The sequence below is a fragment of the Copadichromis virginalis genome, linkage group LG8, assembly GCF_057382275.1.
Source record: "Copadichromis virginalis isolate Kocher_CV1m ecotype Utaka linkage group LG8, C_Virginalis_male_GT1.1, whole genome shotgun sequence".
Lineage (NCBI taxonomy): Eukaryota > Metazoa > Chordata > Actinopteri > Cichliformes > Cichlidae > Copadichromis > Copadichromis virginalis.
The window spans coordinates 175,001-188,895 of NC_140625.1; the positions used below are offsets into that span (position 1 = coordinate 175,001).

Consider the following 13,895-nt stretch of genomic DNA (forward strand, 5'->3'; position numbering starts at 1 on the left):
TAAGAAATCCTTATTAGTGTGAATGCTTGAAAAGCATTCACAGTATTGTTCTTCTAATCTTTATTAGTGTGAATGCTTGAAAAGCATTCACAGTATTGTTGTTGTAATCTTTATTATTATTATTATTATTATTATATTTTATTCTGTATTCCGTACGTTTTTTGTAATCCTACTCCTTCAAAACCGTTCAACTTAGAAAAACCATTCCAACACCGTTAGATTCCTATTCTTTTGGACAACACTGCTTCCATTTTTCATATTTTTAACATTTATATTTTTAATTTTATTCAACTTTATTCAACAAAAATTTATAATGTATTTCAATGGGGAGACCCTTCAAATCCTCATTCAACTTACTCATTTTTAAACTCTTACTACTTCCACATACATTGACATAGAGCCACCATTAAAACTTTAAAACGAAGACAAGACATTCAACTATTCAACTTGCATTTATCTTTTCAATATCTATTATACTTTTTCTTCAGTTCCAGTTTAAGTTTCATGATGTTTTTTCACCCGTTTCAGAGTTTATAATGGGTGTGTATGGGACGGAATGTTGGGGCTAGAGTGAGGCAGCTCAACTGCTAGAGTGAGAGGAGCAAAAAAAATAATCTTAAAATCTTTTTTAAAACTGCTGCTGTGTCCGCAGCGTTTGCTCTACAGGTATGATTTTACCCTCAAAACGTAGCCATGGCTGTCCTCTTTCATCCAATGTGTTTACTATTGTACTAGGTGTTATGGTTCTTTCATAAATGTCACCAATGCACAGCCTCCTCCCTCCAACTCTTCCATAGACTCTAATGTTAAAATGGCTCAGAAGGTTCGTTTGAAAATCAGAAGAGCATGGTGTCTTTCCACTGTCACCACGTCCATATAATAAACTCCACAGACATGAAAACTGAGAATTTGGTAGACTAGACATTGCTGTCGCTCACAGTGAAAGAATTTTGTCAATACGACTTTTACTTTTCATTTGGGAACGATTTGTTTCGGCCTGACTTTTCTGTTCATTTTAAGCAGCAAAAGTGAGGTGCATGTCTGTGTCCGTGTGTATGGAGCCATTGGGTGCGGTCACTATAGCAACCAGGCTCACACCTGCCTGCTTAACGAGCTCTCTCTGCCACTGTACCAAGATTCATCTTAAGCACTTCTCTTTCAACTGCTGCTGTGTCCACAGTGTTACAGCCATCATTTTACCCTCAAAACGTTGCCATCGTTGTTCTTTTTCCAACATCTTGTCTTTCAAAGCTCAGAGATGTAAACTTTTTAAACTGTGTGGGTCCAAGTGGAGGGATCACATTTTAGTCATTCAGTGATTCAAAGAATATGACCTTTTAATATTCTTTCAGATGTTTTCTGACTCTAAATGTTCTTTTCTCATTTCTTAGGTTTTTCTAATTTACAATTAAAACATTTTCAGCTTTTTTCCAACTTCTTCTTCTGTGTAACCTTCAGCTTTTAGCAGTTCAGCACTTTTGTTTTCAGGTTAAATTCGGGTTTTTTTTTTTTATCTCATTCAAAATTTTTAACTTAAATTCAGTAATTATTTCATTTCAATGCATACATTCAGATTCAAGCATTCACACTGCAGTTTCTTCAGAAAATGCACTTTCTAGTTATTATTATTATTATTATTATTATATTTTATTCTGTATTCCGTACGTTTTTTGTAATCCTACTCCTTCAAAACCGTTCAACTTAGAAAAACCATTCCAACACCGTTAGATTCCTATTCTTTTGGACAACACTGCTTCCATTTTTCATATTTTTAACATTTATATTTTTAATTTTATTCAACTTTATTCAACAAAAATTTATAATGTATTTCAATGGGGAGACCCTTCAAATCCTCATTCAACTTACTCATTTTTAAACTCTTACTACTTCCACATACATTGACATAGAGCCACCATTCAAACTTTAAAACGAAGACAAGACATTCAACTATTCAACTTGCATTTATCTTTTCAATATCTATTATACTTTTTCTTCAGTTCCAGTTTAAGTTTCATGATGTTTTTTCACCCGTTTCAGAGTTTATAATGGGTGTGTATGGGACGGAATGTTGGGGCTAGAGTGAGGCAGCTCAACTGCTAGAGTGAGAGGAGCAAAAAAATTAATCTTAAAATCTTTTTTAAAACTGCTGCTGTGTCCGCAGCGTTTGCTCTACAGGTATGATTTTACCCTCAAAACGTAGCCATGGCTGTCCTCTTTCATCCAATGTGTTTACTATTGTCCTAGGTGTTACGGTTCTCTCATAAATGTCACCAATGCACAGCCTCCTCCCTCCAACTCTTCCATAGACTCTAATGTTAAAATGGCTCAGAAGGTTCGTTTGAAAATCAGAAGAGCATGGTGTCTTTCCACTGTCACCACGTCCATATAATAAACTCCACAGGCATGAAAACTGAGAATTTGGTAGACTAGACATTGCTGTCGCTCACAGTGAAAGAATTTTGTCAATACGACCTATACTTTTCATTTGGGAACGATTTGTTTCGGCCTGACTTTTCTGTTCATTTTAAGGAGCAAAAGTGAGGCGCATGTCTGTGTACGTGTGTATGGAGCCATTGGGTGCAGTCACTATAGCAACCAGGCTCACACCTGCCTGCTTAACGAGCTCTGCCTGCCACTGTACCAAGATTCATCTTAAGCACTTCTCTTTCAACTGCTGCTGTGTCCACAGTGTTACAGCCATCATTTTACCCTCAAAACGTCGCCATTATTGTTCTCTTTCCAACACAGTGTCTTTCAAAGCTCAGACATTTAAACTTTTTAAACTGTGTGGATCAAAGTGGAGGGATCACATTTTCTTCATTCAGTGATTCAAAGAATATGAACTTTTAATATTCATTCAGATGTTTTCTGACTCTAAATGTTCTTTTCTCATTTCTTAGGGTTTTCTAATTTACATTTAAAACATTTTCAGCTTTTTTCCAACTTCTGCTTCTGTGTAACCTTCAGCTTTTAGCAGTTCAGCACCTTTGTTTTCAGGTTAAATTTGGTTGTTTTTTTTTTTGTTTTTTTTTTAATTTCATTCAATATTTTTAACTCAAAATTCAGCAATTAATTCATTTCAGTGCATACATTCAGATTCAAGCATTCACACTGCAGTTTCTTCAGAAAATGCACTTTCTAGTTGGATATGTTTTTGACTCAAGTATAGGATTCCAGAGTAAAAAAGGAAATTTTGCTTAATGAAACTAAAAACATGAGTTTTGCAAGAGAATCTGACCAGATCCATCCATCTTCATCCACTTTATCCGAGGCCGGGTCGCGGGGGCAGCAGCCTAAGCAAAGAGGTGTAATGTATGTAATTTTTAAAATATTTTCCTGGTTTCAGTGAGTAACAATCTATAAGAAACAGTCAGGAAATCCTGTGCAGTGTTTTGGTTGCAGACCTGTGTAATCATACAGTATAAAGGAGGTTAAGAAAGGAGAGAAATGATTGAGGCCGGAGCTGTACATGGTTTGGGAATGTAGGATGCCTGAAATGACCCTTAGATGAGGTGACTGGGGCCAAGTCCTCCTCCCAGTGAGACCATGGCACAGACCCAGCACACGCTGGAGATATCGTCTCTCCAGCGTGTGCTGGGACCATCTCAGTGTGTCTCCTGAAGTGCTGGAAGAGGTGGTTGGGTTGGACCTGCAGCTGTAAAGGGGAGGGGTGGATGTGCTACATTTATTTTACATTAAAGGAACGATGTAAAGTCCAGCCTGATGTCACCTTATGCACAAATAATCAGTCCCAGTGTAGAGTGAGGAGTCAGCTGATGAATGTAGCACAAATAATTTGAAATAAAGAGTCGGTGCAGCTGGTGACCGTGTGTTTCTAAAGTAAATGAAGCGGTCTTTCTTACTTGCTCTCCATCTCTGCTCTTCCTCTTGCAAATGCTCGTCTTGATCAAGGAGAGCAAACAAAGGAGTGAAGCTGTTCTTCACTGCATCCTCACTGCAGAGCATTAGCTTGTGTAATTGTGCACTTGCACAACTCTGACAGCGTTTCCTTGTTTGTTTCAGACTTTCATTTTCACTGATGGTGATGACAAGGAGCTGCAAATGAGGACTGGTAAGAGGAACCAGTTTTACAGGGAAAAAGGATGACAACCAAAATGTCCCTCAGACTGCTGCAGCAGTGTGATCACATGTTGTACTGACACAGTGGAGACTGTGCACTGCTGTTTGTGCAGTACTGACCTTTCTCACAGCGTGTGTACACTCATCCTGATAATGAGAATGCAATATTTGAAACTGTTGATGTTCAGCAGTATTTTTTGATACCATTTGGACAAACAAAAGCTGTTGTTACAACGTTAAAAATTAGACCTTTAAAAAGACTGAAGTAGGCTGAAAAATGATGACTGAGTCCACAGTGCTGTGAGTGAAACCTGACTTCTGGGTGTCCCAAAGCAAAGAAGCCCAGCTCCTGCCAGCGTGTCAGCACTGTGGACAGTTAGCTTTGAAATATTTAGAACTGAGATGCACGATGATGGTGCTGTCAGACAAATTGCATCACATAAAGACAGTTATAGATCAATCACTTCCTGTTACAACACAGTTATGTTTGTGCTTATCTGCTACATTAACACAGCTAACAGATCATCTGCAGAGGAATGGCTTATTTGAAGAGTTTCAGTCAGGTTCCAGAGCTCATCACAGCACAGAAACTGAGCATAATATTTTATTACAGCCCTTAGAGTACACTGTTGTAGGTATTTGATTTGAATAATTAGTGGTTTGTATCATATCTATCTAACAGACTCCAGTTTGTGCATGTAAATGGAGAGTCCTCTTCACACACTGAGGTTAATTATGGAGTTCCACAGGGTTCAGTGCTAGGACCAATTCTGTTTACATTATACATGCTTCCCTTAGGCAGCATCATTAGAAGACATAGCATACATTTACACTGCTATGCAGATGACACCCAGCTCTATCTGTCCATGAAGCCAGATAACACACACCAATGAGTTAAACTGCAGGAATGTCTTAAAGACATAAAGACCTGGATGGCCGCTAACTTTCTGCTTCTTAATTCAAATCAAACTGAGGTTATTGTACTCGGCCCTGAAAAGCTTAGAAATATGTTATCTAAGCAGATTCTTACTCTGGATGGCATTACCTTGGCCTCCAGTAACACTGTGAGGAACCTTGGAGTCATTTTTGACCAGGACATGTCCTTCAATGCACATATTAAACAAATATGTAAGACTGCTTTCTTCCATTTGTGCAACATCTCTAAAGTTAGAAATATCCTGTCTCAGAGTGACGCTGAAAAACTAGTTCATGCATTTATTACTTCCAGGCTGGACGACTGTAATTCATTATTATCAGGAAGTCCTAAAAACTCCCTGAAAAGCCTTCAGCTGATCCAAAATGCTGCAGCAAGAGTCCTGACAGGGACTAGAAAGAGAGAGCAGATTTCTCCTGTTTTGGCTTCCTGTTAAATCCAGGATTCAAAATCCTGCTCCTCACATACAAGGTCTTAAATAATCAGGCCCCATCTTATCTTAATGACCTTGTAGTACCATATCACCCTATTAGAGCACTTCGCTCTCGCTCTGCAGGCCTACTTGTTGTTCCTAGAGTATTTAAAAGTAGAATGGGAGGCAGAGCCTTCAGTTTTCAGGCCCCTCTTCTGTGGAACCAGCTTCCAGTTTGGATTCAGGAGACAGACACTATCTCTACTTTCAAGATTAGGCTTCAAACTTTCCTTTTTGCTAAAGCATATAGTTAGGGCTGGACCAGGTGACCCTGAATCCTCCCTTAGTTATGCTGCAATAGACGTAGGCTGCCGGGGATTCCCATGATGCACTGGGTGTTTCTTCTTCTTCACTCACTGTCTGTTTATAAAACTCTTAGAATTTTGCACACAGCTCTGCAGGAGTCTATTCAAACCCTTATGCTGTCTCATCACAAAGATAATGTGCTGTAGCCACATGGATCGATGCAGATCTGAAACAAAGCAGAGTTACTGCCATTATATCCAGTCTACATATGGAGATGCAGTGGGATGCTCTAAGAAATCTTAGGTTAAAGTCTTTTCTGTTGTCTCTTCACCAGGAGCTAACATCATCAACACTAACTGCTCAGCAGCTCACACCCGACAGGCTCTGTGCTGCAAGATGTCTGTAGAGTACGATAAATTCATCGAGTCTCAGAGGAAGTGAGTGATTGCAAGGATGGAGCAGTTAGCTCTGACTCAGCCTGCACGTCTGACCCTGTGTGTTTGCGTCGTAGGTGGTTCTGCCACGTGGATGATGACAACTACGTGATCCTGCCCAGCCTGCTGCAGCTGCTCTCGTCTTACCACCACAGCCAGGACGTCTACCTGGGCCGGCCCAGTCTGGATCACCCTATAGAGGCTGCAGAGAGGGTCAAGAGTGACGGTTCGGTGGGTCAGCTTTCCGCTTTTATGGCTCCACTCGCACACAAATAAGGGAAATTTGGTGACGCTGTCCACAGTCCCCTGTGACATGAAAGTTGGCGACATGTAATAAGAGCTAGCTAATGTGCTCTTTCCTTTCTGGTTCAGGTGTCTGTCAAGTTCTGGTTTGCTACAGGTGGAGCAGGTTTCTGTATCAGTCGAGGTCTGGCCCTGAAAATGAGTCCGTGGGCCAGGTAGGATGCTGCCTCTGCTTTGAAAGGATTTCTACGCTCTTATATTTTGTACATTCTGGTGCAAAATATATACATTTATACACATATGCATGCTCTTTTCAACTCGCATCAAATCTCTGCGCAGCCCTTGTGAGGGTGACACGTCCTCTTGATTTTCTGCATGGTTGATCCTGAGAAAGCTCAGCTTGGACACTGTTGTCTTGTGTTTTCAGTTTGGGGAATTTCATCAGCACAGCAGAGAAGATCCGACTTCCAGATGACTGTACCATCGGCTACATCATCGAGGCGCTGTTGGAGGTCGCTTTGACACACACGCACCTTTTCCACTCTCACCTGGAGAACCTGCAGAAGCTGCCCATTGACACTGTGCTGGAGCAGGTGAGCCAGAGGTGGCCGGGGACGGCGTTTTACAGAGCTCTGAAACAAAACCTGAAAAACTTCTAAATGTAGTTCAGTTAACAGATTTTATAAAATGACCCACAAAACCAGTGTGAACTAAAGGTGAGCGGGAGATGATACCAACCCACTCAGTTTGATAACGGAAGCTCAGATTCATCCCAATATAGTTTAATATCTTGATGCATTTAGGAAACATTTAGGAAATACAACCTTACAAAGAATTCAGTTCAGTTTTATTTACACAGCGCCAAATCACAACAGTCGCCTCAAGGTGCTTTATATTGTACGGTAGACCCTACAATAATACATACAGAGAAAACCCAACCAAGGCTCAGGGGGGGCGGGGCCATCTGCTGTGATTGGTTGGGGTGAGAGAAGGAAGACAGGATACAGACATGCTGTGGAAGAGAGACAGAGGTTAATAACAGATATGATTCAATGCAGAGAGGTCTGTTAACACATGAGTGAAGAAGAAACACCCAGTGCATCATGGGAATCCCCCAGCAGTCTACGTCTATTGCAGCATAACTAAGGGAGGATTCAGGGTCAGCTGGTCCAGCCCTAACTACATGTTTTTGTATTTAATGTATACATTTGTTTAGATTCACTAAAATCCGTCATTTTCACATAAGGGGGGTTTTCAGTGGCTGTGACGTCAGTCTCCATTAAATGTTGATTTATTGTACACTGTATGATTGTTTTGCTGTAGGTGACTCTGAGTTACGGAGGGTTTGAGAACAGAAGAAATGTAGTCGGTGTGGTTGGAGGGTTTTCACTGGCTGAGGACCCCACAAGGTAAACACTGACACTCGCTGTGTCTGAACATCAGGAAGCATGGTTACGTTTACCATCTGTATGAGCTGCGATCACAGTTGTTCTAATTATTGTTGATGGTTTCCTGTAATGAACTCTTTGTGTTCACAGGTTTAAGACGGTCCACTGCCTTCTGTATCCTGACACTGAGTGGTGTCCAGAGCTCAAACCGCGCCACAGAAACTGAATTCCAGTGTGAACATTTATCCTGCAGAGTCGCTCTGAACTCTCTCTGATATTCATTAAACACACAGTGAAGCCTTAAAAACTGAAGCCAAAGAAGCTGTTTGAAGACCATCCAGGCCTGCAGAGCAGAGTTTCTCCACTTCTAACACGCTTTTAAGAGTCGACCTTCTCTCAATTCAACATATATTTGTAGCATGTTTTTTATGGTCGAGCGGAAGCTGAAAAGGTGAAGTTCAAGAACAGCGCTCAGGACGACAATGAGGCGTTCACTTTTGCATCTACACCGAACATGAACGTGATTGGATGACACATGATGATCTTAGAAAGCCTCTCTGAGACCCTCAGTGACCCTGGTTGAGCTCCGGGTAACCGCGGGGCGATTATCTGTGAGTGACTGTGACTGTTGCTAAAGTCACGCTAACAATGATGGACAGCTGGTGTACAAATGCTTCATGCGTGTGCAGGTTGTGCGTCGTTCAAGCCAACAAAGCCAAAGTTGTTTTTAAAGGGCGACGGTAAAGCCGAGGGGAAAATCATGACTGTAAAACGCAGCCTCTCTTCTCCCTGAGCTCGGCGAGTTTAGGTCAACAGCTCTTACATGACAGATGTATGTGGAAACCTCTCTGTTCCTGTTACTTTGGTAAATCCCTGACTGGAGTTTAAAAGCTTTTTAAAAAGTATTAAAACAGTTTGAAGGAGGTAGAAGATTGCTGGTTGGCTGTTTCAGCTGCGGTCTGAAGAAGCATGAGGTCTATTATTGTGACGCCTGTTTTCTAGGGGTGCAACGATACACAAAATTCACGGTTCGATATTTTTTCAATACAAAAAAATGTTCACGCCTTTTTAATTTGTCATTTATTAAAATTATAAATATATATTTTAACTCAAAAGTACAGTTTTTAAATTTAATGTTGCTGAAACAACAAAGGGATAAAAAATAAATCTATCTGATGGAGGAATCACTCATCTTTGGAAAAGAGTTTATTACAGAGAAATGTCTCTTTCAAAATAAAAGCTCTACTATACGCTTCTTCTGGGCTATATTCTCAGCAGCATATTAAACATATCAGGTCCCCATAAGGAGAATCCTGTGCTAACGGCTGTCTAAATGACTCGGGTAAAGTTTGTAGCATGCGTGCTTGTTGTTTTTGTCTGCTTCCACTTGTCTTTGCACTAGGATGCTGTCGGAGTAAATGTGCAGTCATATTCGTTGTGTTCCCACTAGTGCTGTCAGCGTTAATCTGAAATGACGTTAACGCCACAACACGGCAAATCTCCGTTAACGAGCTACCGCCGATCGCCCCGTGCGTGGGGCTGGATGGCGTCAACACGTTAACGAGCTAACTGCGCTAACACACTAGCTCCCACCCATGTAATTGAGCATTGCGTGGCACATCCAACATACTGTTTTACTTTAGTCCATGACGCGCTTACCTTCAGGGTCATACGTCACATGAAAACCAAAATATTTCCAAACGCCAGATCTGAATGAGGGTGGGGGAGGTTCAGTTTGCCATGTAAAGCACTTTGTGCTACATTTTTTCTGTATGAAAAGTGCTTTATAAATAAAGATTGATTGATTGATGTTGCAACGAGCTTAGCTTCTGTCTCGCTAGCTTGCCCTGCGCTCAGTGGATCTGCGTTCGACTACTCCGCCTAGGCTGCACTGTCGAGCGCAGATCCACTGAGCGCTCAACACAGACAGCATCGTCAGAAGGAAAGTTGATCAAATAAATTAAAAATGTTGTATTGTTCGATACATATGCGTACCGAACCGAAAGCTCTGTATCGAACGGTTCAATATCCATACGAGTATCGTTGCACCCCTACTGTTTTCTGTTTCTGTGTGATTAGACGGACTGCTGCAGAGGAGCAGATGGTGGTAAAAAGCGACACTAACATCGTTCTGCTGCTTTGTAGTTTAGTTTTAAACAGGGTCATTGAAAGATTGGTGTTTGCTGTGAGTCCAACATGTAGACGTGCGCACAGGAAGGACCTCACTGTACTATCATGTACTTGTACGCTCACGATGCAAGAACAGGATGTTCATTCTATTAGGATCTGAGGTCATATGAAATATTAGTGACAGACATGAACTTGGATCAACATGAATGTTTGATACGAGTAGACATGTGACCTCCTGTCTGTGGCCGAGCGCTGCTTTGCTCCTGGCACTCCTACAACGTTACCAGCTGTGGTGACGTGGGGAGTGTCCGTGCGGACTCTTTGGGTTTTATGTAAACCTGCTTTGCATGTCTTGTAGTTTTAGCTCCACAGGAATGATGGGCGGTCACAGGCTGGAGTAAAGCCAACCTCAGCATCAGTTCATGAAATGAATAATGTTGGTTGTAGTTTGGAGCTTCAGTCAGGTCCAAGGGTCAGCACTTTGTTTTCACAAACACCAGCAGTGATTCAGTAATAATAAGCTGTAGCTTACACTTACAGTGGATGTTTGCTTCCTGCAGCCTGTTCTATCAAACAGGTCCTGCTGTCAGTAGCACACAGTGGTCAGCACAGCGTAATACGAGGCTTATTCTTTTAGCTGCAGGAGCCCCAAATCAGGCTTCATAGCACCGACCAGCAGCAGCATCTTCTGCTTTTAGACGACTCTACACATTTACAGCATCCTGACCAGTGAGCACGGTGCAGGGATGTGTCACCGTCGAGTTTCTCGTGTGAAGATTTTTGCTGAACTTCCACTGCTCTGTCTTTCAAAGAGAGGAGAATGAACCGGTTCTTTGTCTCCGCCCACTCTGATCTGTATATTCAGTCACTTCTGCCGGTGAAAGCTGGTGGTGTACAGCACCAGCCTGTTTGCACAAGACTAGAAACCAAACCCCACACCACGAGTCCCACTGCAGGTCAGTGAGTGAGTGTGTTTTTGTCAAAGCTGCCACTGCTCTGTTGTCAATAAAGCTTTCCTGCATTCCTAAGTGTTTCTGTCACATTGATCTATTGAAGAGAAAACCACATAACCGAGACGATGCATGGAAATATTCAGTGTCATGTTGAAATCGCACGTCTGTCAGATTTATAGGAGGTTGAGTCACACAGCCTCCTCGGGAGGGTCTCCTTATAATTAAACCACAAACTGATGAGCTCGCTGGGATCAACATGTGACGTAGTCCTTTATCACAGCTGAGTGTCCGTGGATGGAGCACAGACAAAAAGGAGTGTGCAAATGAAAAGCGGAGCTACAAGTGAATTCAAAAATAAAATCAGCAAGAAACAACTTTTCCAGTGTAAGTTTTAAAAATCTATGTAATACCAGTTACCTCGATGCCTTACAGCATGGAGTTCAAAGTCACCGCTTTGCTTTTGTTGCACACAGCATCCAAAACACCAGCTTAAAATAAAAGTCAGTGTGAAGAAGAGGAAGGGCAGACGATGCAGTTTGATGCTGATGAATGAAAGACAAGGAGCTTTCCCCTCAGGACTGCAGTTCACGCTCCGAAATAAACAGCTAAGCTTTACAAACGTCAACATGAGTGCACACTCAGACATGAGAAAAACCTCCGGATCAGACCTGGAGCTTCAGCACAGATCGAGGAAAGTCGTGAGGAAGCATTTCAAGCCCAGACTGACATCAGAGCTGCAGAGGACGACTGTGTCATCAACGCTGAAGCCTGACCTGGAGGAGGTCAAAGAGCCCAACAAAACAGCTACTAATCAATTGCAGAGATGCTGCAAACTGAAGAAGTGATGACACATCGACAGACATTCAGAGAAATGTGGGAAACTGAGTACGTGCCAGAGGACCCGGGTGGAGCAGAGCAGAGCTGCTGCTCCTCCACACTGGAAGGAGCCAGGGGTGGATGTTCTGAGTCGTCAATGTGAACACCACCGTGTACACTACATTTGTTGATTAGAAAAACACCTGGAAGACGATGTGACGCCTCTTCACCCTGAACACATGCTCAGGATGCAGCAGGCAACCAGCCTTAAACGGGCCGCTAACAAACAGGACAACAGGAGGAGCTAGGCTACAGCACGGAGGTCACATGTTCCCTGATATTTAGATAAGAAGGACTTTATTTTAGGAAAAATGCTGTGATGTTACTCAGCATTTTTCCTCTAATAGTTTGTCAGTTTTCTTTAGTTGCACTAAATTATCCAGAGGATATTCAGGACCCCGGGGCCCTGCACCGCTGGGGGCCACCCAGGAGGCACATAAAACTAACTTGAGATCTTGAAACTCTAATTATTGGTTTAATGAAGTTATTTTTCCATATCTCACCAGCGTCTCTCTCTCCAACACTGACAAACTTGTAATTTCTTAACTTAATTAGCTTTTTTAGAAATGTCAGATATTTATTTATTTATTTTATTTAAAAGGAGAAAAATATTTACCCCTTTTCTACTAATGGACATGTGCCAAAAGCATTTCCTGAAAATGGATGGGGGTTTCTGAGTTGTGCAGACTAATAACATTATTTCTAACGAGTCTTCGTATATTCTTCAGTAACACTCACTGTTTTAAATGTTAGCACAGAGTGTGCAGGTGGCCCGGAAACACAGAAACATCAACTCTGATTAGAACTTCGCAGTGATCACGTTCAACAAACGAGCTTTTGGATAACAGATGATCAAATCTGTGACCTCATCATATGATTTATAATTACATGCAGATCATCCCAGTGCCTGAGAGGAACACGTGTGTCCAAGTATGTGATGAAATACATCAAATATATATTATGCAGAAAATATTCAATAACGTTAAATGGAGAAGTGAACATTTAGTGGGGGGGGGCAGGTTACAGTAGATCTACAGACACATTTAGTGTGCTGTGGAAATAAATCACAGCAGTGTTTCATTGGATGATTACAGTGACTTAAACTAGAGGATGCATTTGCTGCAGTGCGAATGCTGAGAGCTGAAATGTTCAATGTGCTGAATCAACAAATCTTCCAGCTGAAGGTGCAGAACTGTTGAAAGCTGAAGTGTCAAAGTTGGAAAGTAGCTGAAAATCTTTAAAATGTAGGGGAGACCGGGGATGGTTGCAACGTGGGTCAGTTGTAACACTTCCAATTTCTCCAATCAGGGCTAAGGTTCAAATGATGTGACTCATCCTGTGCATGCCCAATTCAGTTCTGCTATCACATGTGAAAAATCAGCACATTTTGTCAAACACAGACAATTTAACATGAAAAAAAGTCATTTGTATGCCAAAAAGTAAGTTTTTCTACTTTATTTCAATTTGTGAAAGCATTATCTGCTTTGCAGTTAAACTCATCAAACCTAAATTATGTTATTTGTATGTCTATGGGGATATATTCTGTGTAGGTCTTTAGTGCTAATGTTTTAGCCGTTGGCTGTAATGTTAGCGAGTTCATGGCTATAGGAGTCTGGGTCAGTTGTAACAGCAACAGTCTGGGTTAGTTGTAACAATAATGCAGATGTTACAACTTACCACACTATTACTTTAACTTATATTAAACAAGTTGGGGCAACGACATCAGCAGAGAGAGCTTCACTGGTCGCTTTTGTATATGCGGTTAATGCCATTGGCAACACAATTCCTCCACTGTTTGTGTTCCCACACATACATTATGCAGACCACTGTGTCAGAGATGGACCAGTAGGAAGTACTGGTAGTGGAAATAAGTCAGGATGGGTGCAAGAAACAGATTTCCTCATCTTTCTGAAGCACTTTGCAAACCACACCAAGGTAAGCCAGGATAAAAAGTAATGGAATTGCGATGCTGGTGAACAACTACATTTTTTCAGCTTCATTGTTATGTTCAAAATTGGTGCAAGAGTTGTAGGTTATAATGCCCACTGAGCCAATGAGGCCAAACTCAAGGAAGACCAACCAAAATTAATGAAATATTCAGTTGCAGAAAATTCCATAATTTGTCTTTTTTGGGGGGTT

At 41.5% G+C, this 13,895-nt stretch overlaps 1 protein-coding gene across 2 annotated transcripts in view; it reads left to right on the forward strand.

Annotated features, from left to right (window-relative positions):
• Nucleotides 1–10,951, forward strand: part of rfng (RFNG O-fucosylpeptide 3-beta-N-acetylglucosaminyltransferase) — a 19,199-nt gene extending 8,248 nt beyond the window's left edge. For both annotated transcript variants that reach the window (XM_085465322.1, XM_085465321.1), the window contains 7 exons: nt 4,024–4,072; nt 6,067–6,169; nt 6,244–6,397; nt 6,539–6,624; nt 6,837–7,002; nt 7,733–7,818; nt 7,948–10,951. In XM_085465322.1, the coding sequence (XP_085321448.1) occupies nt 4,024–4,072; nt 6,067–6,169; nt 6,244–6,397; nt 6,539–6,624; nt 6,837–7,002; nt 7,733–7,818; nt 7,948–8,023 (720 nt within the window). In that variant the 3' untranslated portion in view covers nt 8,024–10,951. The remainder of the gene's footprint in view (nt 1–4,023; nt 4,073–6,066; nt 6,170–6,243; nt 6,398–6,538; nt 6,625–6,836; nt 7,003–7,732; nt 7,819–7,947) is intronic.
• Nucleotides 10,952–13,895: the final 2,944 nt, after the last annotated feature.